Genomic DNA, 26,676 nt, shown 5'->3' on the forward strand with positions numbered 1-26,676 from the left:
TTTCGGCTACGTTTTTCGTTTTGAAATTTATGGTATTTGGTGTGGTGGGAGTAGCTCAAGTGGAGCAGACTAATGCATTTGAGGATCCTCAAAAGATGAAATTCACTTGGACAATTGAGAAATTTATCAGGTTGGACAACAAGAACCACTACTCTGACATCTTCGTTGTTGGCGGCTTTAAATGGTATTTTCCTTGTCAGCCACATGTCAAAGTTGATTTTGCATGTACGCCTTTAGTTGGTTTATAATTGTATCTCGCTAATTGGGTTTTATATTGCTTTGCCTTGTTTGATCAGCCGGATAATAATGTTTCCCAAGGGAAACCAAGTGGACGCGTTACCAATGTATTTGGATGCAGCAGATTCTGGGACATTGCCATATGGGTGGAGAAGATTTGCGCACTTTTGATTGGCTGTAGTTAATCAGATCGATACCAAGTACTCAGTAGAGAAGGGTATATTTCTTTAATTATTAGTCTTATTTCTTTTTCGAATTCAAGTTGTGCTTTTGCTTGGTTGTCGTCCAGTTGTCATTTAAACCTAAGGCTTTCATTTAGAACTTATTATTCTCGGGGTGAACGCACTAGCTTTCAACTTCATGGTTCTTGGGCGATGCCATTTGAACGCAATCAATCTATAAGTAATCACCCTAATCTCTTTTATTATCATATTTTAATTCCAATTTTACTCCTTGAAACATCAAAACAATAAAGTAAAACTTCTTCCATCCCTTCCTCTCTAACATCTTGGCAAACGGCAGCAACGCGCACCATGGCATACCCATCTGCCCATCGTGACATTGTTTTGGAATTTTTTTAAAGTTTGACAAAAAAATTGAGAAAAATTGTGGAGTAAAACGTACTAACAGATAGAAATGTATTCAAATGCAATAGATTTGTTCTTCTATAGGCATCTAGATGTTAAATAAATTAACTGTAAAACGTGCAATAAAAAATAATGGGCAGATTAAATTCTGGGTAATGAAAGGGCTGAATATACTAAATCAAGGGTTTCAATTTATTAAGTGATGAGCTTGAAGTGGGACTTGCGACGTTGTTAAAATTAGAGTTGTGAAGTACAAATATTCTAGGCCAGAACCAAATGTAGTGGGGCTGGCAATGGATTCTATTTTGTTGGTGTGGCTCATGCTGCAGAACAATAATTTGAATTAATGCGTTTAACCAAAAACCAACAATCTTTAATCATTTGATTGTTGTATGATGTTGCAGACACACAACACCAGTTCAATGCAAGAGAAAGTGACTGGGGATTCACTTCATCCATGCCTCTTGGTGATCTTTATGACCCGAGTAGGGGATATCTGATGAACGATACAGTTATGGTTGAAGCGAAAGTTACTGTCCGTAAGGTTCTTAATTATCAGTCATGTGACTCAAAAAAGGAAACTGGTTATGTTGGGCTTGAGAATCAGCGGCAAAGTGGTTATATGAATTCTCTACTCCAGACGTTTTACCATATACCATACTTTAGAAAGGTAGTTTACGTGATCTCCTGTTGTCATTGTAAGCCAAATTGTCTTGTGAATTTTATATGAAAAAATCTTAATTTTGGAGTTACTTACCAGGCTGTGCATCATATGCCAACAACTGAGAATGACATGCCTTCAGGAAGCATCCCATTGGTACTACAACGTTTATTCTATAAGCTTCAATACAGTGGCAGCATTGTTGCAACTAAAGAATTGACCAAGTCTTTTGGGTGGGATACACATTATTTGTTCATGAAACATGACGTCCATGAATTTAATAAATTTCTTAGTCAAAAGCTTGAAGATAAAATGAAGGTATGGGAATGTTTCATTTTGACCATGAGTTTAATTTTCATTTCACCTACAATTTTTATAATTGTTATGTTGGTTCAGGGAACTGTTGTGGAGGGTACAATACAGCAGTTATTTGAAGGACATTACATGAACTACACTGACTGCATCAATGTGCACTACAAATCCGAAGGAAAAGAGTCATTTTATGGTAACGTTTCTTGGCACAAACTTCATTTATTATGAGTTGGAAGTATTTCATGAATGTCAGTGCATGCTACTGGTTTCTTCTTATTGCTTTGCAGACCTCCAGCTTGATGTAAAAGGCTGTCGGGATGTTTATGATTCTTTCGATAAGTATGTGACAGTTGAACATCTTGAGGGTGACAATAAATACCGTGCCGAACAATATGGTTTGCAGGTTATATTACTGAATTTCTATTGTTGACTGCATTTATACAGTAACTCTAATCTGAGTTTGCTCTTAGTTGCTTCCTTCCACAAACCACTTTACTAGTGGTTTTACATTATTTCCTAAGCCATTGAGATTTTTAATGTATGGTTGTTAAAACATATGTGGGGTCGTGCATGTTATGTTTTACTTTCTGATTGAATGATGTCCACAGTTTTTCCTTCCATTAAACCGCTTGCTGAAGCCACTATTCTTACACATTTTCCACGATAGTGAATTTTTAAAATATTATTCTCAAGGATTATGTTGTCTGCTTATTCCAGGTTGCTAAGAAGGGTGTCCTGTTTATTGACTTCCCTCCTGTTCTTCAACTTCAGCTAAAGCGATTTAATATGATTTTGTGCGGGACACTGTGGTTAAGGTCTGTAACGGAACTAATCTACATGCTTCAGCTTCAGCTTCATCTATGCTTACATGAAGCGTTGAAACTGTGATTCTTTGTTGAAGATGTAGAGCATGCATCTTAGTCGCAAATGTAGCATGCAAAGATATGTTTCTTCAAATTATTTATTGATCCAAGTGAAGGACTTGAGCTCACCTTATGGTTTCATCCAACTCTTAGTTTAATTTTTGTTTCACTAGTGCATTCTGAAAGATGGATATAACCCATTTGAATGGTATTTTTTAATTTTTTTTTAAATATCTGCAGCGTGAACCATTTTTTCTTCATACGAGTTAAATTGAACTGTCTCTATCTATTGCATTATCTTTATTTGAAATTATATAAACTAATTAAATTCGTTTTTATTTCTTGGGCTGCAATTGTTTGTTCGGTGTGATAATGATATTTCATAGATGGAAAGCAAATAAACTATCATGGTAAGAATATTGTATTATTTGTTTTTGGCAGGTAAATGATCGCTATGAATTTCTCTTTAACTTGACCTTGATAGAGAGAATGGAATGTATCTATCACCTGAATCAGATAGGAGTGTCCGCAACCTCTACACTCTTCATAGGTAACCATAATAATAGTAGTTGATTGGGTTGGATGATTAAAAAAGCACGCTAACTTTAACGATAGTGTTAAAAAATTCCTAGCGAAATGCTACTTACTATGATACTTAATTACTGTTGCAGTGTCTTGGTTCATATTGGTGGGGCGCATGATGGACGTTACTGTGCTTTCATAAGGCCAATCCTCTCTGACCAGTGGTATGGAACTGCTGGAATCCAAGCTCTGTGCTCTTTTACTTTGCTTCTTACTTTTTTGTTTATCGTTCTGGTTCAAATGAGTCGGTTTTGTTGTGAATCTTGTGATTTATATTTCTCACATTGCTTTTCGCATAGATTTTGGCACCACAATTCGGTTTACCTGACTGCCTAATTGACAACTGTAAAGAAAGCACATGTTTAATTAGTTATATGCATTTTTTATTTATTACTTTGGTGTTGAGTATTTATTTATTTGGATTTTTATGCATGACTATCAGTGTTATTGTGCATGCATTTCATCTATGTCGATAACTTGTCCGTTGATGCAATTTGTCCTCTCATGTTTTAGGTACAAGTTTGATAATGAACGTGTGACGAAAGAGGATGTGAAAAGGGCTTTAGAAGAGCAGTATGGTGGTGAAGAGGTAGTTAATTGTTGTGGCTGTTTCCCAACTGCTCCAGTCATCCTTAATTTTAAAGTTACTTAATTGTAAACTGACTTATTGTTGTCTTCTAATCCCAAGAGTTGCAACGGACCAATTCTCGCTTTAATAGTACTTCTTTCAGCCTTACAAAATACTCAAATGCATACATGCTTGTGTATATACGGGACAGTTATAGGGAGAAAATAATGTACAACGTGGACGAGAAAGACATAGCCGAACATCAAAGGGTAATGGTACATCAAGCATAATTTCTTCATTTCATTGTCCAACTAAGAGGCTGAACCAACTTTCGTTGATTCATTTCAGATAAGGTCGAAGAAAGGACAAGAAAAGAAAGAGGTTGAAAGATGTAATGCACAAGCACACCTCTACACTACTATTAAGGTAAAGCTTTCCAGTATCCGGCTTTCACCATTGCTTGTTCGAATGAGCTAGTACAAGCATTTGGTGTACATTAAATTATTATTGCGAAATTTATGGATATGTTTAGGTTTCTCGAGATAAGGACCTGGCAGAACAAATTGGAAGGGATGCATATTTTGGCCTTGTCGACCATAACAAAGTTCATAGGTTCCGTATTCTGAATCTAACACCCTTTAATCTTGTCAAGGTACACCAGTACAGGCTGAAGTTCATTTATGTCTTATCTTTTCTTCATTTTTGGCTTATGGAAGATTGGTGACTTTGAGTGCAAAGTATTCTGAATTCAATTTTATTAATTATGAGAATTCCTAATTCGGAAATGGTTAACAGAAGGAGGTTGCAAATGAGTTTGGCATACCAGTGCAGTTTCAGCGTATCTGGATTTGGTCCATGAGAAAAAAACCATACATATCGCCCCAAACGACCATAGACAAGTTGTGAAGAATCACACGCGGTATGACTTCACACTGCTCCTTGCATATGTGCTGTATCTCTGGGTTTATAGCTGGTTCATTGCGTAATCCATATTTCTGATTGTGTCCAAATTTACTTTGTTGCATCTGACACTGAAGTTTTAAGTTCATGATTTTGTGATGGGTGAATATAAATGTCAATTTCTTTTGCGAAATTGGAATTTAAAAACTGCTTAATGCAGAGATTTGTTAGAATTTGGATAATCATTAGCTTCTTAGTACTTGTTGAGGCATTTTAAATGAAGTTATTAACTTATAATAGTACATAAAAAAGTCTGTTGGGCAGTGATAAACATTTTATCTCAGATTTTGAAATGATTGATAGTGTTTTTAGTTGCACATCGATGCCCAGAAGAGCTTGTCTGGTGACTTGTGCAATCTAATGATAACCACTTGCGTTTTCCAGGTTGGACGATTGAGAGATGGATCAAATACAATACACAATGGAAGAGCTAAAGTTGTTTTTGGAAGTAGAGTTTGGGCCGGTAATCCAGTGTTACTCTATTCTTGTTACGACCTATGGTGTGAGGGTTATTGCAGTTCCAATTGCTGGCTGAAAGATATCTTTTCTTACATTTATTTCTCTCATTAATGCTCCAGGATCTATGTCTTATTCCTCCGCATGCCAAAACCAAGAAAGATATCCTTGTTTTCTTTAAGCTTTATGTGTTGAAATATAAGTGTTTTAGCTGAATAAATTTGTATTTAGTTTCAGTTTATGGACTTAAATATGAGCCATTGGATTACATTCCAATTGGACAGCTAAGATGTAATCTTAGAGTTAGTGATTTGTGTTGACACATGTAACTATCTTATAGAGTAGATTGCATGAATGGTTGGATTTGAGTTTTGTGTCATAGAGAGAGAATCTCTCTCTAATGGTAATATACCTCTTGCACGTTTTGTGTGAGGAGTGAATGAATGAAGAAAACTTTCTCTGTGAGAACCTTCTCTCAGCAACTCTCTGAGATTTTTTCCAGAAATCTTCATCACCATTTTCGCTTCATACCTTGCCACAGAGATCATAGTCTATGAGATTCTAACATGGCCTCAGAGCCAAGCTTGGTCGCTTAACACTGGGCGATTGAATCTATGAAGGAACGATTTAAAATTCAAAGAAATTGGTTGCAAGATTTGTGTCTAACATGGCAGGATCTGGAGGTGGTGAGCTGAAAGCTCCGATCTTCACCAGCGAGAATTATGAGTTCTGGAGCATAAGGATGAAGACTATTTTCAAGTCTCATGGATTATGGGAGTTCGTTGAAAAATGAGTAGAGTGCTCAGATTCGAAGGGAGCTGATGAATTTGATGCACAGAAGAAGGAGAAAGAGGAATCGAGTGATACTGCAACTCTCACGGAAAAGCTCATGAAAGATACCAAGGCGTTGGGGTTGATTCAGGATGCAGTTTCCGATGAGATCTTCCCTCAGATCTCTCACGAAGAAACCTCTAAGGGAGCTTGGGATATCTTGATGCAAGAATTTCATGGCGACAAACAGGTTAGAAGTGTTAAATTACAAGGTCTTCGTAGAGAATTTGAATATACCATAATGAGAGATGATGAGTCCCTATCTGTTTATCTTACAAAATTGTTTGATCTGATAAATCAAATGAGAAGTTGTGGAGAGGAACTATCTAGAGAGAGAATTGTGCATAAAAATATTGATTAGTTTACCCTCCATATGATCCTATATGCTCTGTGATTGAACACTCAAGGGATATATATGTGATTGAGGTTCAAGAGGTAGTTGCCTCATTAAAAAGTTTTGCACAGAGATTGGAGAGACATAATGAGAACAAGACTAAGAGAGCATTTGCAATTCTAAGTGTGAATCCCAAACCTGCCAATTCCTCTGGAAATCAAGGCAATCGATACCAGAAGAATTGGAAACCAAAATTTAAAAAGTGGGATCAAAAGCCTACTTATCAATCTGGGAAGCAAATTGTAGCTGCAGAAGGTGGTAGAAACCCTTGCAGGCATTGTGATAAACACCATTATGGAGAATGTTTTCTTAAAGGCAAACCTACCAATTCAAGTACAAGATCCTATCATTACCGCCAAGATATCCAACTGGTAGTCATAACTACCCGATTGCAAGAGCAAAGCTCGACCCATCCACAACGTTGGTCTTTCCTTCATTAATTTATAAAATTGGGATTTTTTACTTCGAAGTCTAGCTTCAATTCCTTCTGCTATGAGGTAGATCGGCCACTACTCCTCAACAAAGTGCTGGTTAGACAATGTGTGGTTGTTAAACAAGGACAAAAACACAATTTTTATTGAAGCTACCAAACGAGGAGGGGTAGGAGTGTAAACGAAAAACACCCATCAGCACAATTATCTTCCTTCCCATTCAGACTCGAGCAATGTGAGGAAACAAGCTACCTGAATTACGCACGACGCGTTCATTTCTTTGCATGTTCATACAAACTTTTGGGCCAAGAAAGGGCTTATTAACAAAAGCAATTATTTCTAAAACTTAAAGTACTTCTTCAGTGCATCTTGTAGGACGGCCCAGGTTCCAACAGAGCCACGCTTTTGTAATGCCAATGTAGTCTGCCTCACAATCATGTTTTCAGATTTTAAAGAGCTATCTGCGAACCTCTGCTTAAGAGGTTCCATTTCATCCACCGCAGTTTCTAGATCCGCCATTGCCTTAGCTCGTTCTGCCTTTACTCGGGCCAGTTCAGCCTCGAGTTCTGTAACCTTGGCATCATAATTGGCCACAATGTCTTTTCTCTCTTGGCATTTCTGCACGGCCAGTCCCATTTGAGCTTTTATCTTTTCGTGTTCGACGGGAAAACCTTCAGTTTGGGCAAGCTCTTTTACTGCATCCACGTACTTCGGCATTTCACCCTCCAAAGACGAAAGAAGATCCTTGAACATGGAAGTGGTCGTTGAAGGGATCATCCCTTGTTCAGTCACGAGTTTCAAGGCTGCTTTGAACTCCTCATAAGCCCCATTTGTGCAGAGTGTGTCAAGGCTGCTACTTGCATAGCGGCTCACAGTGTCTAATGCAGCCAAAGCCTCTACTGATGGTTCTCTGGCTGAAGTGGACTTCAATAGATCCTCTGCAGCAGAAAGTCTTCTCAGAGTTCGATCAACTGCTTGAGAAGCAGGGCCATCCAGGTCATCATTTTGCTTTTCAACTTCTCTGCTTGCTGTCTCATGGCCGACATTAGACACCATGAACTCTAAGGTTACTTGGGCAGCCTGCATCAGAGTCCAGAGATCAGTACGAAGATTAAATTTTAAAAAAAATGAATGTGGGCTCGGTCAGATTCTTACATCTTCTTGTGGAGTTGGCTCTGCCTGGCAAATAGAGGTTGGAAAAGAAGTATTTACAACAGCACTTGCTTGATTTGCGGTGCGAGCTCCCTTAGGAGCTTTATCAGAGTGCTGCAACCCAAGGTACTGCTCCCATGCAGACATATAATATGAAAGAAAGCGGGACATGAGTTGCGCAAGACCATAGATACACATCAAATCGTCTGGAAACAATATCAGAATCCTGCAGGTACTCTTACGTCTTCTTGTGGAGTTGGCTCTGCCTGGCAAATAGAGGTTGGAAAAGAAATATTTACAACAGCACTTACTTGATTTGTTGCGTGAGCGCTCTTAGGAGCTTTATCAGAGTGCTCCAACCCAAGGTACTGCTCCCATGCACCAGAAACATCTCTTCTCTGAGGAAAACAAAAGCCATAACAACGGAATTAAAGAACCCGCAACGCAATAACGGCAATACCCATAAGCACACGATTACAAGAGACCATAGAACATACCTGAAAACGGCTGGAAACAACATCAGAATCCTGCAAGTACTCAGGACGACCAAGTGACAAGAAAGCGAACTTCCACTGCGCAACCAAAAGGGAAATAGATGAGCAGCAAAATAAAAAACCATTAATTCTAGAGGTAAAACAATCTTTTCCTCCAGTAACGTTCCAACAAATGTAAGGTTGAATCAAGTACCTTAGCAAACACCTTATTGGGGACCCGCAATTTCTTTTCTATCCGTTCTTTAACTTCAGCTAAAGTTTCACCTTCATCAATGACCAAGAAGAAAGGTTCCCCAAAATTTTGTACTTGCTGTTGAAATGTACAAACAACAAGATAATTACTAAAATCTTTATATATTTGGGTGAATCACTCTTCATCTCTAATTGAAGCAGTAATCAAATAGTTCTACAAAATATCAATCAAAAAGCCAAAATTCCGCTTGGGAAAAAAAAATAATAAAAATTCGCATACCATCTGGTTCTGTGCAGTGTTTATTGTAAAGTGGTAAACATGAATCAAGCGATCATGGGGACCCAAGTTTTTCTCTTCTTCTGGAATCTGATACACAAGGGGGGAAAAGTCAGCTGCATAGAAAGTACCGATTAAAAATATCAATCCAAGCAAGGATCCTAATCCCAAAAGGGAAAACCAACTAATTACAAATCTTGCCCATAAAACTACACCCACATTCTAAAAACTTTCAACTGAATAAAGAAGAAACTTCCCAAAATAAAACTAAATAAAGAAAAGGGGGAGAAATGAACATGCCTCCTCTGCACGCAAAGTCCAGAACTGGTCATTTATATTCTCAATTTTCTCACTGTGTGGGAAGATCTGAAAACAAACAGATGGAACTGAGTGCAACTACAGACTAAAGCACATAAATTATTCGACGGAAAAAAATTATGATATAATAAGGTCCTTCAGGAAAACAAGCCAAACATATCATACATAATCACATCATAAATGGGGCCAGCTACGTGCATATCATTTCTGGGAAAAATGACCCCAAAAAATACCTATACGCTGACATACAAATAATTACCTTGTAAATCTTGTGATTGAAAACCTCAAGCAGTCGGAGTTCTGCATTTGGATGAGACAGCTCTACCTGTTTCAAGTACACCATACATTGAGTAAAATCTATTATACAGAACTTTTAAAGGAGGCAGAGATAAATTATATTGAGCATCTAATAACTCTTAAAGTTAGTCAAAGTGATATATCTTATAAGCAATAAATAAAGGAAATTGGTGTATGACAGCATCATTACCTTTCCTGTACAAAAAACGAAAAGAACATACACATAGAACTTAAAATATGATTTGACAGAAACTGTACCTTCTTTTTAAGTACATTAATGACATCCCCCACAGTGCTCTGTTTGGGCAATCTAATATTGTGAATCACCACCTGTAAACATGTCACTCAAGATTATGATGTGCACAATGATGTAATCACTGTTCATAGGCAGAAGACGCCTTACTCATACCTCATCTTTTGTAGCATGATGAAAAGCAACTTTTAGATTTTTTAGGCCTTGCAATTCTGGCAGGGGGATGTCCAAGACTTCATAATACAAAATATGAGAGATCTGTAAAAGGAAACAATAAGCATAATTAGTAGCCACACCACATGATGCTTATGAGAGTGAATTAAACAGAGGAAGGGCAATACAGTGCCACCTACTTGATTGTAATGAACTAACATATCAGTTAAATGCTTTACACGCCGAAATTTAATCGGTTGGGGCGTAGGTTGCTCAGAATAGCAGTTATGTGCAGTGAGTCTGATTTTGGTGGGATCTTCCAAACCAATTTGGCGAGCCAATTTCTCCACCACATCATCGTAAGTGTGTAGCTTTGACCTAAAAATAACAATGAAAAATGAAGTTAATGAACTGAGTAATAGAACAATGATGGACTGTTCAACTATGAGGGACAATGGTTCAGGAAGTACATACAATTCTAAACTGAAATCCTCCTCCTTCGGTTTCTCCAAAGAATGGAAATGAAAAACCTGTAAAGCATCAAACCATTCAACACAGTTACGTTTAACATTCAACAAAATATAGCTATAAAACAAACTAAATGTTTCCCCAGCCTGTACCTGGCGATTGTGTATGTATTCCAAAAATGAAGGAGCATCAGGATATTTACATTCTTCTTCACTTTCAAGGGAAATAGACTTCTGAAAGCAAATAATATCCCCATCTTCAATCTGGAAAAGGAACACAACCGGTGGTTAACTGAAAATATACCTAGAATCAAAACGTTAATTCCTATAATACACACATATTTGTAATATACCCAACATGCAAAATAGCAACAGTTACCTCACTTAATTGAAATGAGGTCTTCTTGTCAAGGTGTTCGCACATGATACAAGGCTCAAACTTTATTTCCTGAAATTGTAGCACAAAAACATATACAAAGTTTGCTTAAAATGCTACAGCAAAGCATGCAACAAATTATAAATATACATATACATTCTACATGTCTATATACAATATTTATGAGTGTGTGTGAGCTACAACACAACCTTATGCTAAAATTTAAAGTGAAACACACCTCATAAAGCTCAATTTCTTCATCAGGGGTAAAACCAGCCAGTTGATTTAATTTTCCTAAAATCTCTGCTGGGTTACTAGAACTCTTCACGAAAAACCTACCAACAAAACTGGAAACAGAAAAAGAAACTTAAATTAGCAAGCACAAGGCAAAGGATAAAAATATTCAGCTAAGCAGAAAGAGCAGGAGGTACCGTAGTTCTTGTTTCTCAGGCTCATAAAGCTTAAAGAAAAGAAGGATATCTTCCTTGGTTTTGACAGGCGGAGGAATAGGACGTAGATCCTGGAAAATGTACAGAAACAATAAAATGTAAGGAAAAAAATCCTTTCATACAGCAATTGGAACTCCAACAAGCTTCACTACACAGGTAGTAACAAGAATAGAGTAAGACTGGTTACCGGCCCAAACTCTACTTCCAGAAACAACCTTAGCTCTGCATTGTGTGTTTTATTTGATACCTCTCTCAATTGTCCAACCTGAAAAATGCAAGCGGTCATCATTAGCTTTGCATAAGGCACCTAGACCAAGCTCTTCTTAGCACCGAATTGCAGTTAAAAACACTACCAATCATTCCAAATCTGATATCGAATGTTTATCACAAATAAAAATAACAATTATAATCGTCCATCATTCGTTCATAAACTTGAGCAGTTCAGTGTTAGACTCTACAAAGACAACATCCGCTAATAAATCCAAGTGGAGGAAAAGTAATAATTCAGGTATAATAAGAATTAGGAATTACGAATAGAACTGAAAACAAAGCGGGCGGGCAAAGAGCAGGGCATCTTGTATTGAAAATCCATTCAAAGATAGGAAGTACAAAGTACGTACTGATTGTGTTTCTTCCTGAGGTGTCAATGGTCGGTCGGGGCGATATGTGTGGTTTTGTCTCTTGGCCCAAATCCAGAAACGCTGAAACTGCACTGGTATGCCAAACACTTTCGCAACTTCCTCCTGTCAACCATTTCAAATTTAGCAATTCGCATATTAAACATGACCCCAAATGGTAAAAAAGAATAAAGAAGACATAAATGCACAGTGTCAGCCTGTACTGATGTACCTTGAAAAGATTAAAGGGCGTTTGATTCTGAATACGGAAACTACGAACTTTGTCATGGTCCACAAGGTCAAAATAAATATCCCTTCCAATTTGCTCTGTCAGATCCTCATCTCGAGCAACCTAAACAAATCATTAAATTTTGCTATAATTTTTTTGTTAAAACCAAACACCTGTCATACCACATCTGAACAAACAATGGTGAAAACGGGGATAAACTAGAAACCCTTACCTTAATAGTTCTATAGAGGTGTGCTTTTGCCTTATATCTCCTTTTGTTCTCTTTCTCTTCTTGTTCTTTCGTCAACCTTATCTGAAATGGAACATAGAATGTCAGTTCATTCTCTTAATTGGACACTGGAATCAGAACTTCTGCTTGATATACCATTACCCTTAGATGTTCGGCTATGTCTTTCTTATCCACGTTACATATTATTTTGTCCTTATCACTGTCCCGTATATACACAAGCATGTATGCATTTGAGTATTTTGTAAATTTGAAAGGAGTATTATTGAAGCCAGGATTGGTCTGTGGCAACTGTTGGAAAGAAAACAACAATAGGTCAGTTGACAATTAAGAAACTTTAAAATCAAGGAGAACTATAGAAGGTCGGATACAGCCAAAACTAAACTACCTCTACCTCACCACCGTACTGCTCTTCTAAAGCCCTCTTCACATCCTCTTTTGTCACATGTTCATCATCAAATTTGTACCTAAAACAAGACATGACAAGTTACATCAACACATGAAGTGCATGCACAAGAACACTCATTCGTGCATAAAAATCCAAATAAAGAAACACCAACTTCAAAGTAATTCTTGGAAGAAAAAAAATGCATATGTCATAAAATAACAGGTGCTTTCTTTACGAGCAAGCAGTCAGGTAACCAAGTTATGGTACCAGAATCCATCAGAAAAGCAATGTGAAATATAAAGATTCCAATAAAACCAACTTATTTGAACAAGGACCAAAAAAAAAAAGTAAGAAGCAAAGCAAGAGAGCAGTGTGAGAGAATGTCTGTCTCTGCGTTCATGTGTTTTCTGTGTGAGACTCCAGACAACTACAGAGAGAATCGATTCCGGGAGATCCGTCCATACCACTGGTCTGAGAGGGTTGGTCTGATGAAAGCATAGTAATGTCCACCATGCACCTCATCACTATGCACCAAGACACTGCAACAGTAGAAAATTATCATAGTAAGTAACCAACTACAAAGTAAAAATTATGAAGCTCCACACAACATGACCAAACAGGCAGATGCAAAAGCAGGTTCGAATAACCCTCTTCATATATTGTATTAGTATTTTTAAATACCATAATCACTATTGGGCACAACTGATAAATTAAACCTGAAATTTTTTTCACAATACCACCCACTCAACTAATAGTACAGAGGCACAATGCCTTAATAGTCGTAGGCATGAAAAAACTTTGATAAATAAGTAGACTCCTAGACATAATGAATGACCATACATTAGGTAGTTCTATAACCCAGCTTCAATTTCAATGAAAAAAATTGGATCTATCCACTGGGGATATCATATGTCGAGACAAAAAGAAGAAAAGTGGTTATGTTACACTCAGTAAGTAATGCCATGCACATCAAAAGGTCTAGAAAGTACAATCCTTTGAAATAACATGCCAAATTTAGGAAACAGATGATCTATATTATATCATGTAATAGTACAAGGCAAAATAGATACCTATGAAGAGTATAGAGGTTGCGAACACTCTTATCTGATTTAGGTGATAGATATTTTCCATTCTCCCTATCAAGGTCAAGTTGAAGAGGAAATTCATAGCGATCATTTATCTGCCAAAAACAAATAATACAACATTTTTACCATGATAATTTATTTGCTTTCCATTTAAAAAATGTCATTGCCACACGAACAAACATACCCAAGAGGTAAAAACGAATTTCATTAGTATATATAACTTTGAATAAAAATAATCCATTAAATTGAGAAAGTTCAACAACAAAGAAACTGAAAAAAAATGAGGTTCTTTTTTTTTTTTTTTTTTGAGAAAAAGAAAGGAACAAAAAGAACTATATAGATAGGGGTTAATCCATATTTCAGGATTCAGTCATAAAACAAAAATTAAAATTAAAATTAAATTGAAACCCATTAGGCAAAGACAAGCCTTCACCTGAATTTATACAAAATGTGAAGAAAAATATTTGACATGGTGCAGTTTTGTTTTCAGCCAAGAAGCTTACCTTCATAGTAAAACATCACAGTTACAATGTTTCATGTATAAACACAGATGAAGCTAAAGGAGGAAGATGAGCTTCCAGTACCAACCTTAACCATAGTGTCCCACATAAAATCATATTCAAATCGCTTTAGCTGAAGTTGAAGAACAGGAGGGAAGTCTATAAACAGAACACCCTTCTTAGCATCCTGGAATACACATCCAAAATATTCCTTGAGAACAATATTTTAAATTTTTAATATCAAAGAAATATATGCAAGAATACTTTCTTCAACAAGAGATTTAATGGAAAGAAAAAACTGAGGACTCAGAATTTAAAATATATCATGCACGACACCACCAACACATGTTTTGGGAACATATATTAAATACTTGACTGCAGAGGAAACAATGTAAACCCTAGTTTTGGAAATAATGCAACTACAAGCAGCCTCAGATTATATCTATAGTAAAAAGCAGCACCCCGAAAGTGATTCAGTAATTAACCTGCAAACCATGTTCTTCGGCGTGGTATTTATTGTCACCCTCAAGACGTTCAACTTCCACGTACTTGTCAAAAGAAGCATAAACATCCCGACAGCCTTTCACATCAAGCTGTAGGTCTGCAAAGTAATAAGAAGAAACCAGTGGCATGCACTGACATTTACAAAATATTTCCAACTCTTAACAACTGAAATTGTGCCAATAAATATTACCATAAAATGATTCCCTTCTTGTAGATTTGTAATCCACATTGATGCATTCAATGTAATTCATGTGATGTCCTTCAAACAACTGCTGTACTGTACCCTCCACAACAGTTCCCTGGGCCCACAGAACAATTATCAAAATGAAATGAACAAAAGCTACAGCAATAGCAAAAACTGAAAGCTTCCTATACCTTCATTTTATCTTCAAGCTTTTCACAAAGAACTCTATTAAGTTCCTGCACATCATGTTGCATAAAAGAATCATATGCATCCCATCCAAAGGATTTGGTCAATTCCTTAGTTGCAACACTGCTTTCACTGTATCGAAGTTTATAGAATAGACGTTGTAGTGCCAAAGGGATGCTTCTTGAAGGCATGTCATTCTCAGTTGTTGGCATATGATGCACAGCCTGGTAAGTAACTCCAAAATTAAGATCATGCATATAAAATTCAAAAGAGAATTCATGTTTAGCTCACAATAACGACAGGAGATCACATAAACAACCTTTCTGAAGTATGGTATATGGTACCAAGTCTGGAGTAGAGAATTCATATAACCAGTTGCTCCCTGATTCTTGAGCCCAACATAACCAGTTTCCTTTTTCGAGTCATACGACCCGTAACCAAGAACCCTAAGGACAGAAATCTCAGCTTCAACCACAACTGTATCGTTCACCAGATATCCCCTACTCGGGTCATAAAGATAACCAAGAGGCATGAATGAAGTGAATCCCCGGTGACTTTCCCTTGCATTGAACTGGTGTTGTGTGTCTGCAACATCATACAACAATCAAGAACAAAGGTCTTAAAAAACGTCTAGAATAAGATTCAGTTTGTTTGGTTCTGGTTAAACAGCATGTCAAATTATTGTTTTGCAACTTAGGCTACACCAACAAAATACAATTCGTTAAAATATTTGAACTTCAATTCTCCAATTTTAATAAGGTAACCCACCTCAAGCTCGTCCCTTAATAAATGGAAACCCTTGATTTGGTTAGCCTTTTCATTAACTAGAATTCTTGCTTATTGCACACAGTTTCTAAGTAAATTCTTCCTGTTTCTAACTTTCTACTTTTACTGTTAATCTATATTTGACATCTTTATACCTAAAAGGACTAATCTATTGGTTTTCAACTTACTTCTAACATCTGTTGGTACGTTTTACTCCATAATTTTTCTATTCCTTTTTCTCAAACTACAAAAATCCCAAAACAAGGTCACCATGGGCACAGTCAGTGGTGCTGCTGCCGTCAGCCAAGATGTTAGAGAAAAAGGGGTGGAAAAATTTTCTTTCCTTTATAGTTTTGATTTTTCAATGAGTAAAATTAGAATTAAGAGCTCCCATAACAAGATTAGGGTGACTAATCAGATATTGATTGCGCTCAAATTGCATCACCCAAGAACCATGAAGTTGAAAGCCAGTACATTCATTTCAAGGATAATAAGTTCTAATTAAATGCTTTGGGTGCCCATGACTACCCAACGACAAGCAAAGCTCCTAATGAAAGAAAAAAGAAAACGGAAACCAGGCAAAACCACAAAATTGAATGCTAAAAGGAAATAAGACTAATAAAGAAATATACCCTTTCTTATTGAGTACTTGGAATGGATCTGATTAACTACAGCCAAGCTGAAGTGCGCATATGTACTCCACCCATATGGCATTGTCCCGGAATCTGCCACATCCAAATACATTGACAAGTAGTCCACTTTGTTTCCCATGGGAAATATTAGTATCCGCCTGATCAAACATACCAAAAGCAATTCAAAATCCAATCGCCGAGATACAATATAATCCAAACTTAAGCAGCATAAATCAGTTTTTGACATCAGGTAGACAAGAGAAAATACCATTTATAGCCGCCAACAACGAACATGTCAGAGTAATGCTTCTTGGTGTTCAACCAGGTAAAGTTCTCAATTGTCCAAGTGATTCTCATCACTGGCGGATCCTTCACTGGCTGACAATCAACTGTACAAGCCGGCTCCACTTGGGCTACTAGCAACATACCAAATACCATAAATTTCAAAACAACAAAACCAAAACCCTAAAGAAAATGCAATCACTTGCCCTCTAATCAAACCCCGTGTCGCCAAATTCGCACAAAATCAATTCTTTCAGATTAGGCAACACCGTAAACACAAACTTAAGAAATTCAAACAGTAAATCATCGAAAAATTGCTAAAAATTAAACCTTCCATAGGCTCAGGGCCTTCGACCAAATCAGAGTGCGGCACAAGTATCTCTTCGTCCTCTTGCTGCTGCCGCTGCTAACAAAATCAACAAAAATCAGAGCTCTGATCAAGAAAAACCTAACCAGAGGGCCGCGTGCGTTACTTTTCGCAGGCAAATGACGGTACGTGATCTTTCCTCGTACACTGGTAATCAAGCTTTTGTTCAAGTGGGTGATGGGCTGGATTCTCCCACTTTCATACAATCCAGCACTCAGTGCGGAAAGTATCTAAACTAATTAACAAAATTTTCTTTGTGATCCAAAAAAGCGTGAAAAGCGATTCAGTCTTTTTATCACAAAATAGAGTTATTGATGTAATTCCGCACAAATATCAATGCTAAGGAATATTCTCCCAAAATAAGACTCTCGTAAGCTCTCTCAGTTCATGTGTTTTTGCACAATTTCCGTGTCAACCTTAAGACAAAAGCTATCACTTATTTCGAGGAATTTCATGAGATGGAGATTTTACAAAGATTCTCATTTAAGGGTGGCTCTACGTAAAGACAAAAGCTATCACTTATTTCGAGGAATTTCATTAGATTTTAAATATGTCGGAGGGATAAAAACATAAAACAACTCAAGTATGTCTCAAAATATGGAAACAATATTTTAAAATACCAACCATACCCCCTAAGGTTTTAAGACTATTAATATAACTCAATCATCACAACTCCAATAAAATTAATATGTGTCATAAGCTCAATCTATTATTGACTATTTCTGTAGAATCAGTTTTGAAATTATATGTAGAATCTGTTTGTATCCTTATTACTAGAATCAGTTCAACTCGTTCTCAACCATTTTTGCAAAATTAGTTCAATCAGTTGTCAACCATTTTTACAGAATTAGTTCAATCAATTCTCAACCATTTTTGCATAATCAATTCAACCTGTCTTCAACCATTTTCCAAAATCAATTCAACCTATCATCGATCATTTTTACAGAATTAGTTCAACCTATTTGACCATTTTTGCAAAATCAATTCAACCCATCCTCCACCATTTTTGCAGCAGCAGTTCAACTCGTCTTCGATCATTTATACAAAATTAGTTTATCTCGTCCTCCACCATTTTGGCAGAATCATTTCAACCTGTCCTCAACCATTTTTACATAATCAGTTCAACCTGTCCCAACCATCTTGCAGATTCAATTCAATCCGTTATCGACCATTGTTGTTGAATCAGTTCAACCAGTCATCTACCATTTTTACAGAATCAGTTTAACGCGTCTTCAACCATTTTTGCACAATCAGTTCAACACGCTCTCCACTATTTTTACAAAATCAGTTCAACCCGCTATCCACCATTTTACAAAATCAATTCAACCGTCTTGGACAATTTTTGCAAAATTAATTTATCCTGTCTTCGACCATCGTGAGATTCCATATTTTTTAAAATATTTATTTATTATTATTATCATTTAAAAAAGTTGTTATTGGGTTTTCTTATATATACATATTATACATATACTAAAACTGGTTTCCCCTTGTATATGCTAAAACTGGGTTCCCCTCTGCCACTGTTTTTCACTGTTCGTGAACAGTGAAATGGCGGTAATGCTCTTCGCTGCTGCTGATTCTCAACGTGTTGATCATCGCGTAATGCGAAGGAGGATGCAAAAGCCGAAGCCAGCTCTCTCTCTTTCTCAAAGATGCCTCTCTTCTTCTTCCTCTGATCTGACCAATCACAGTCAGATTCTCTCTTCCAACACCCACATCAAATTTGGTAGGGTTTCCACGACCTCCTAAAACCTTTTGTTTTGCCAGGCAAGTCATTATTTTTTAATTTTCCCCATAATTTTATGCTAATGTGGCCTGTTTCCCGTCCTGATTCTCTCAGTCTTTGCTCCATCTTCTCGAGCTCTCTCTCGCAGCTCATCCATTTTATGCTAATTGAAGAGCTCCTTCATCTTCCCCAATACTGGCGTTTTCGAAAATTTCACTGTATTTCGCAGATTGGAGCCTTCTGTAATGACCGGAGCTGTTGGGATTTTGAAAATAAGTGGCAGTAATTTTTCTTTTGGGTTTCGTCTCTCTGGTATTTATACTGAACCCAAAACCCCAAAAGATTTGAACTTTCAGGTAAATTAATTTACATTTTTCTGATTTTTTTTTCTTTTCTTTTTGGAGAATTTGTTGTTAGAATTTGTGTAAATTGCTGCCATTGTGTTATGAGTTAGGAGAAAAACAGGGTTTCAGATGCAAGGGACGAGATGGTTATGTGTGTTTTGCGTAATTCATGATATTTTATGAAGTTTGGGTTGAGGTGTGAATTTACTTGGAAATGTATGTATGCAGTTTGCATCATTGGAAGATGTTTATCTAATTCCAAGTATCGAATTGATTTTGTACCAATATACAGTACTCAAATGCTCTCAACAAATACCCGCTTTCTCCCTCACTCTCATGATGATTGCTGTGTATTACCACGCCCAGAGAAGGTGAGAATCCAGCCTTCCCAAACTTGGCCTGCCTTATCGGCTGTGGAGTATCAACAGGTGCACTTGAAATTCCTTATAAAATTTGGTAATTATTGTTGACATGGTGTGATGTTTGCTATTAACTATGCTGAAATATTTGAGAACTGTAGAGTAAACAAAAGAGAAAAGGAAATTTAGAGTGAGAATGATATAATAATTGCTTTGTAATTGTATGAATGAATTAACTAATCAATAGAGAGAGAGAGAGAGAGAGCTACCAACTTAAACAACAACTAATCACCTTGCTTAGCTCTCACGACACATGCTTAACAGGCTAACAAACACTAACCACTAAACTGATCTGCTGAGCTGGACCATTAACTCTGTTTATATCTCCACCACTCATCTTTCGGCACTTATCAATACACTACTACAAAAGGGGGCTATAGTGTCGGAGGGTGGTGTCGCTTTAATCTAATATAGTAGCGGATTAGGCAGTTGCGACACTAACTGAACATGACGTCGGATTTACTGTCGCTTATAAGCGTTATTAAATGTTTATGTCGCTTTTAAACCGACGTAAACATATATTTTAATAATTTTTAAATACTAGTGTCGCTTTTAAACCGACGTAAACATTATTTTAATAATTTTTAAATACTTGTGTCGCTTTTAAGCGACATAAAGTGTGTATATATATATATATTAAATTATATATATATTAAATTAAATTTTATATCCCTAAAAACTATAATAATTATATATATATATATTAAATTAAATTTTAAAAAATTGGTGATCATTGGATTGGCTTAAATATACATACGATTCAATTTCTTAAGTGTTATACATACAAAATAAATAAATTTAAATCTACTTAATATATATATACACACACACACCATTGAACTTGATTGGATACGAATTCTATGAAACTAATTTCGACAGTTATAAACGAAAAATCACGATTTAACGGTTATTTTAACTCCGATTTTGATGATTTTTTACAGCTACACTCCTGACCCTATATGAATACAATGAATGGATTCGATCTTCAAATTAAAATATTTACACAAGTGGATACCACAAAATCTTATGTTATACTTAATGAAAGTATAAATAAACTCTAAGTGTTAGTCAATCTATTGTTTTGATGGGATACAAATTCTCGGAAACTAATTTCAACGATCCCAACCGTCAAACTTGTTTGCATATGCTTCCAGATCACATCAGCAAAAAATCACAAAAAACAAACATTCAGAGATCAAGTAACGGGACAAAGCTTTTCGACGGTTATAAACGAAAAATCACGATTTAACGGTTATTTTAACTCCGATTTTGATGATTTTTTACAGCTAAACTCCTTGACCCTATATGAATACAATGAATGAATTTGATCTTCAAATTAAAATATTTACACAAGTAGATACCACAAAATCTTATGTTATACTTAATGAAAGTATAAATAAACTCTAAGTATTAGTCAATCTATTGTTTTGATGGGATACGAATTCTCCGAAACTAATTTCAACGATCCCAACCGTCAAACTTGTTTGCATATGCTTCCAGATCACATCAGCAAAAAATCACAAAAAACAAACATTCAGAGATCAAGTAACGGGACAAAGCTTTTCGACAGTTATAAACGAAAAATTACGATTTAACGGTTATTTTAACTCCGATTTTGATGATTTTTTACAGCTACATTCCTTGACCCTATATGAATAGAATGAATGAATTCGATCTTCAATTTAAAATATTTACACAAGTGGATACCACAAAATCTTATGTTATACTTAATGAAAGTATAAATAAACTCTAAGTGTTAGTCAATCTATTGTTTTGATGGGATACGAATTCTCCGAAACTAATTTCAACGATCTCAACCGTCAAACTTGTTTGCATATGGTTCGAGATCACGTCAGCAAAAAATCACAAAAAACAAACATTCAGAGATCAAGTAACGGGACAAAGCTTTTCGACGGTTATAAACGAAAAATTACGATTTAACGGTTATTTTAACTCCGATTTTGATGATTTTTTTACAGCTACACTCCTTGACCCTATATGAATACAATGAATGAATTCGATCTTCAAATTAAAATATTTACACAAGTAGATACCACAAATCTTATGTTATACTTAATGAAAGTATAAATAAACTCTAAGTATTAGTCAATCTATTGTTTTGATGGGATACGAATTCTCCGAAACTAATTTCAACGATCCCAACCGTCAAACTTGTTTGCATATGCTTCAAGATCACATCAGCAAAAAATCACAAAAAACAAACATTCAGAGATCAAGTAACGGGACAAAGCTTTTCGACGGTTATAAACGAAAAATCACGATTTAACGGTTATTTTAACTCCGATTTTGATGATTTTTTACAGCTACATTCCTTGACCCTATATGAATAGAATGAATGAATTCGATCTTCAATTTAAATTAGTTTTTTTAAATATTTTGAAACCCAGTGTCGCTTTTAAGCGACATATTGATTTAAATTAGTTTTTCGTTTTATAACCATCGAAAAGTTCCATAGAATTTGTATCCCATCAAGTTCAATGGTGTGTGTATATATATATATATTTATTAAGTAGATTTAAATTTATTTATTTTGTATGTATAACACTTAAAGAAATTGAATGGTATGTATATTGAAACTGATCCAACGGTCACCAATTTTTAAAATTTAATATAATATATATATATATATAATTATTATAGTTTTTAGGGGTATAAAATTGTTACATTAATATATATAATTATTATAGTATTTTTTAGGGTTATAAAATTAATATATATAAAATTATAGTATTTGAAATATTAGGCGGGAAATTTCCCGCTTGTTTGAATGGATGGAGAGACTTAGTGTCGGTTTTAACCGACGCTAGTGTCATTAAAGCGACGCTATGTGAATTTCAAAAAGTGTGTCAGAAGTTGGCGTCGGTTAAAAGCGACGCTAGTTTCATTAAAGCGACGCTATGTGAATTTCAAAAAGTGTGTCAGAAGTTGGCGTCGGTTAAAAGCGACGCTAGTTTCATTAAAGCGACGCTAGTTTCATTAAAGCGACGCAAGTTTCATTAAAGCGACGCTATGTGAATTTCAAAAAGTGTCAGAAGTTTGTGTCGGTTTAAAGCGACGCTAGTTTCATTAAAGCGACGCGAGTTTCATTAAAGCGACGCTATGTGAATTTCAAAAAAAGTGTCAGACGTTTGCGTCGGTTTTAACGGACGCAAACTAAGTACCCATATTTAAACCCCTCTCTTTCCCATTTCAACCGTGCTTTCATTTCTCCCCCAATTTCAGACTTTCTTCTTCTCCTTCCCCATTTCATCTGTGCGTCCCCTTCTTCCTCCTTTTCATTTTTTCCTCAACTCCTTCCCCGTTTGCTTTGGATCACCAGTTTGAAGATCAACATTCTGAAGAACTCCAATTCGAGGAGGAAGAGCTTGAAGGTGGTTCATTTTTAAATTATTATGATTATTAATTTTAGTTTCTATTTTGTATTCTAAATAGTTTTATGCTTAAATTGAAAATTTATTTTTGTTTCTTGGTTTTTAATTGTTTTTTTTTATATTTATGCATGTTGGATCTGAAGAGCAAGGACACTGGAAATCGCAGATCCATAATTTTTTAAAGGTATAAAACCTGAGTTTAATCTATAGAGATTAGAGCCTTAATGTTGAAGTAGTAAAGTATTGGAGCACTGATCTGATGGCAAGCATGGCAGCATGGAGTTGCTAGTATTATATATGGCACTATGGAGCTACAAAATATGTGGTCTTCGACAAAGGCAAGCACAGGAAAGCATGGAGGATGAATTTTTGTAAATTATATGGAATGTTAGATGTAAAACATTTGTATATTATGGCACTATTTTTCTTTTGAATTATTTTTATTATTGTTTGTTTTGGCCTAAAATTGAAATTTATTATTTCGATTATATAATTTTTTTGAGTTATAATTATTTGAGAACGAATACAGAAACAGATTTCGACTTTTTTTTTAATTATTATTATCAAAGGTGGTGTCGCTTTAAATCGTCACTAGTTTGCATATTTTATTTATTTAATTGTTCTCTAACGTCGCTTTAAACCGTCACTAGTTTGCATATTTTATTTAGTTAATTGTTGACTAGCGTCGCTTTAAACCGACGTTAACATCAGCGTCGCTTTAAACCGACGCTGCGTAATGGCGGATTAAGCGAACAAAGCGACGCTGAAGCCCTTTAGTGACGGTAGCAATGGCGTCGCTATTCCAATCCGACATTGCAGTGTTTTATGTCGGATTTTTGCCAAATTTCCGACAGAAATCGGGGTTTCTTGTCGGTTTTTGGTCCGCCGGTGATAGCCTATATTGTAGTAGTGATATTTGCAAAATCTAGAGTTGCAGAAACCCCATTTTTAACGAATATTATTAACCCCATTTTTAACGAATATTATTATTAGTTGATAATTAATTGATGATTAATCTATTCCATTGTTCATTATTTTATCGCCAAATACTTTGAATATTCATTAGCAAAAGATATAGGGTCCACTATTTAATGAATAGAATTTTGATGGTGGATTGCATTTCCTGAGTTATAAATGTGGTGAATCCATTATTTACTAGCTGAATAATCATAATGTTTTGGCCACTTATCTTGAATTTTGTTCAAATTGAAGAAGTCACATGTTTCTTAAATGGAAACCTGTGTTATTTGAATTTGGCTTTTACACTTGAACTACATTTGTAAATCCCATGTTGTGCAAATTACTCTACACACCATGACCTGCATTTCTAATTGTTTACTGATCTATACTTTAGAGATAGTGTACATCAATTTGCTTTTTGTAGTGCATGTGACTGTGATCTTGAATATTTCATATTCTTTGATATTTTCAGCATTCAGGTTTTGAAAATTCTGAACTTTATTCTTTTGTTTTTCTTCCTGTTTTATCAGGAATTGAGCCATGGTCCTTTGAACAACATTTGGGGCAAGCTGTTTTTATCCCTGCTGGGTGCCCTTTTCAGGTTAAGAATCTTCAGGTAGTTTTCTTTGTAGCTAAATTAATATTTTTGAAGTACCAACTTCGGGTTATTTAAAGAAAATGTGAAGGGTTTAGATTGACTTGACAAGTAATTTATTTAAAGCATCTAATTGCACTTGCTTCTGTATTAATTTTATTTATTGGTCATTCGAAAATGTCGCATAGCAAACATTAACTTGTCCAATACTACAACGTACATACAATACAGAAAAAAAAAAAAGCTATCTTTATATTGGTTGATTTAACGTTTTATGTTGTTTATTTTTGATAATTTCCATTCCAAAATGTTTACACTTTTGTGAGTCATTACATTCTTTATAAGTCCACCAAATTCACATTGTATTTCAATAAATTTTAAATGCTTTGTCTGCGCTCTAAACTTTTTACTACTATGTGTTAGATATTCTAATTACTAAATCAAATTATCACCATTCCATTTAACAGGAAAAAGAAATCCAACATTATTCTTATCATTCACATATGTGTGCTTCTCAAGCTTTGTTCTATACAAATTTTAATGCACCTGACACCCACTTCAGGATCATTGGCATTGATCAAATAAGGTGACCAAATTCTTATCATTGATCATTCAATACCTTCTCTCTTTGCTTAGTTTTATTCACCCCTCTTAATACTTATTAACTTTGATATGCTTCAAGTTATTCGTTGGTATATAACCCACCTCAACTGCTTTCAAAATAAAAAGATGCTCCTTTACATAATTATGTGAATTATTTAATTTTCAGAAGAACTTGATTTAAACTTTTTAATATTTACGCAGGAAAGGGAAAAGCAATTGATAAAGCAGAAAGCTTTAGAGAAAGCTAGAAAGCTTCAGGTAATAATCGTGAATGTATTTTGGGTTATTCTTCTTTTCATAGGCTCGAAATGCAGTCCTTGTTTTGTGGTTGAAGTTTTCCTAAAAGGTATTAAGAGCAGTTCCAGCCCAAGGAAAATGGACCGGCACCAAGTGAAGAAAATGGACCGGGACTCTGTCCATCACCTCCAGCCCGCAAAACAGGCTGGCACCCAGCCCACGCCAGGCAGCAGCCCAGCCTATTTCGGACAGACCCAGAAGCCGGTCCATTTCCCTGGCGCGTGCACAACACGCGCGAGTCTTAGCGAGTAGCCGACAGGCTTTGCAGGCGGTGGGGCCTGCGAGCAGGGCAACTTGCATTCATCCGGCTGAGGGCTACGTGGCCCTCCTCAGAGTCGTTGGATTTCCAACGGTAAAAAAAATTTAAATTTGACTTTTAAATTGGACCGTCCGATCACAGATCAACGGTCCACGTTTTTTTCACCAAAAAAAAAAAAAAAAAGGCCCAACAGTCAGAAATTTGACCATTGGCCACGTGGCAGCTGGTTGGCTGTTGGATTTGATTATTTTTCAAATCCAACGGTCCAGATTAATTACAACATTAAAATTTATTAAAAAATAATTAAAAATTGTGAAATTTTTTTAAAAAATACAGAAAAATTTTAAAAAATTAATTTTTTTTCTATAAATACCTAACCCTGATCTTCCACCTTACACCACATTTCAATATTTTCTACACTTTCTACACTTTCTACATTTGAATATTTTGTACACTTTGAGAGAAAAAAATGACTTCGTGGAAGCTCAGTGAAGATGTTACATTGTGTGAATGTTGGGTTCACACTACTCATGACCCGATTACGGGTAATGAGATGGATAAGCGAGAAATGTGGAGTAAAATTACGAAATCGTTTTGCGATGTACATGGAAAAGATGCCAGATCTAGTCAAGGTCTTCAAGGTCGTTGGAAAAAACTCAAGGCATCCTTTACTTGTTGGAAAAACGCCCTCTCTCATGCTTCTGGTAATCTGCGTAGTGGGACAAGTTTAGCGGATGAGGTAACAATATTTTTATTTATTTATATGCATTCCACCCACATCAATA

The 26,676-nt window shown here is 35.8% G+C and overlaps 2 protein-coding genes, 1 long non-coding RNA gene and 1 pseudogene across 15 annotated transcripts; 3 read left to right on the forward strand and 1 right to left on the reverse strand.

The window, feature by feature from the left end:
• The first annotated feature begins 21 nt into the window (after positions 1-21).
• LOC103968078 overlaps positions 22-26,676 on the forward strand; it is a 90,980-nt pseudogene continuing 64,325 nt past the window's right edge.
• Positions 7,078-17,732, reverse strand: LOC103968064 (ubiquitin C-terminal hydrolase 12-like). Of its 2 annotated transcripts, none has more exons than XM_048570519.1 (32): positions 17,260-17,732; positions 16,916-17,063; positions 16,648-16,805; positions 15,570-15,835; positions 15,256-15,474; positions 15,071-15,179; positions 14,862-14,977; positions 14,465-14,563; positions 13,862-13,971; positions 13,256-13,330; positions 12,798-12,870; positions 12,548-12,694; positions 12,389-12,469; positions 12,160-12,279; positions 11,931-12,053; positions 11,498-11,575; positions 11,293-11,381; positions 11,100-11,208; positions 10,865-10,933; positions 10,639-10,749; positions 10,493-10,548; positions 10,219-10,396; positions 10,022-10,123; positions 9,871-9,942; positions 9,575-9,640; positions 9,298-9,363; positions 9,001-9,087; positions 8,722-8,838; positions 8,532-8,606; positions 8,346-8,432; positions 8,038-8,163; positions 7,078-7,962 (listed from the first exon to the last, which is right to left on the reverse strand). In XM_048570519.1, the coding sequence occupies exons 1-32, from the start codon at positions 17,264-17,266 to the stop codon at positions 7,222-7,224; spliced, it is 4,080 nt and encodes a 1,359-aa protein (XP_048426476.1). In that variant the 5' UTR covers positions 17,267-17,732; the 3' UTR covers positions 7,078-7,221. The 2 variants fall into 2 exon arrangements, with proteins under 2 accessions (XP_048426476.1, XP_009379676.1); XM_009381401.3 differs by having other exon boundaries at positions 12,792-12,870.
• LOC103968063 lies at positions 18,776-25,982 on the forward strand. Of its 12 annotated transcripts, XM_048570531.1 has the most exons (7): positions 18,776-19,022; positions 19,137-19,378; positions 19,477-19,562; positions 19,659-19,822; positions 24,668-24,753; positions 25,200-25,318; positions 25,537-25,982. In XM_048570531.1, the coding sequence occupies exons 3-7, from the start codon at positions 19,546-19,548 to the stop codon at positions 25,553-25,555; spliced, it is 405 nt and encodes a 134-aa protein (XP_048426488.1). In that variant the 5' UTR covers positions 18,776-19,022; positions 19,137-19,378; positions 19,477-19,545; the 3' UTR covers positions 25,556-25,982. The 12 variants fall into 12 exon arrangements, 7 of the variants coding, with proteins under 7 accessions (XP_048426488.1, XP_048426487.1, XP_048426491.1 ...); XR_007253214.1 differs by having other exon boundaries at positions 19,137-19,562; positions 19,659-19,737; XR_007253215.1 differs by lacking the exon at positions 19,477-19,562 and having other exon boundaries at positions 19,659-19,737.
• On the forward strand, positions 22,816-23,611 carry LOC125470853. Its single transcript, XR_007253220.1, has 2 exons — positions 22,816-23,177; positions 23,321-23,611. It is a non-coding gene; the product is annotated as an uncharacterized LOC125470853 (long non-coding RNA).

The sequence above is a fragment of a genome, unplaced genomic scaffold (assembly GCF_019419815.1).
Source record: "Pyrus x bretschneideri cultivar Hongxiangsu unplaced genomic scaffold, Pyrus_bretschneideri_v1 Contig53, whole genome shotgun sequence".
Classification (NCBI taxonomy): Eukaryota; Viridiplantae; Streptophyta; class Magnoliopsida; order Rosales; family Rosaceae; genus Pyrus; species Pyrus x bretschneideri.

Bases quoted from the DNA above. Each gene is read 5' to 3' on its own strand.
- LOC103968064 (XM_009381401.3), bottom strand. The intron at 13,331-13,861 runs GTATCTATTTTG...CTACTGTTGCAG, and splicing joins AACCTCTATACTCTTCATAG to TGTCTTGGTGCATAGTGATG. The intron at 11,382-11,497 runs GTAACCAGTCTT...TACATTTTCCAG, and splicing joins TGGAAGTAGAGTTTGGGCCG to GATCTACGTCCTATTCCTCC.
- LOC103968063 (XM_048570529.1), top strand. From the start codon at position 19,546: ATGAAGTTTGGGTTGAGGTGTGAATTTACTTGGAAATGTATGTATGCA. The intron at 19,823-24,667 runs GTAATTATTGTT...CTGTTTTATCAG, and splicing joins GAAATTCCTTATAAAATTTG to GAATTGAGCCATGGTCCTTT. The intron at 24,754-25,199 runs GTAGTTTTCTTT...TCCATTTAACAG, and splicing joins TTCAGGTTAAGAATCTTCAG to GAAAAAGAAATCCAACATTA.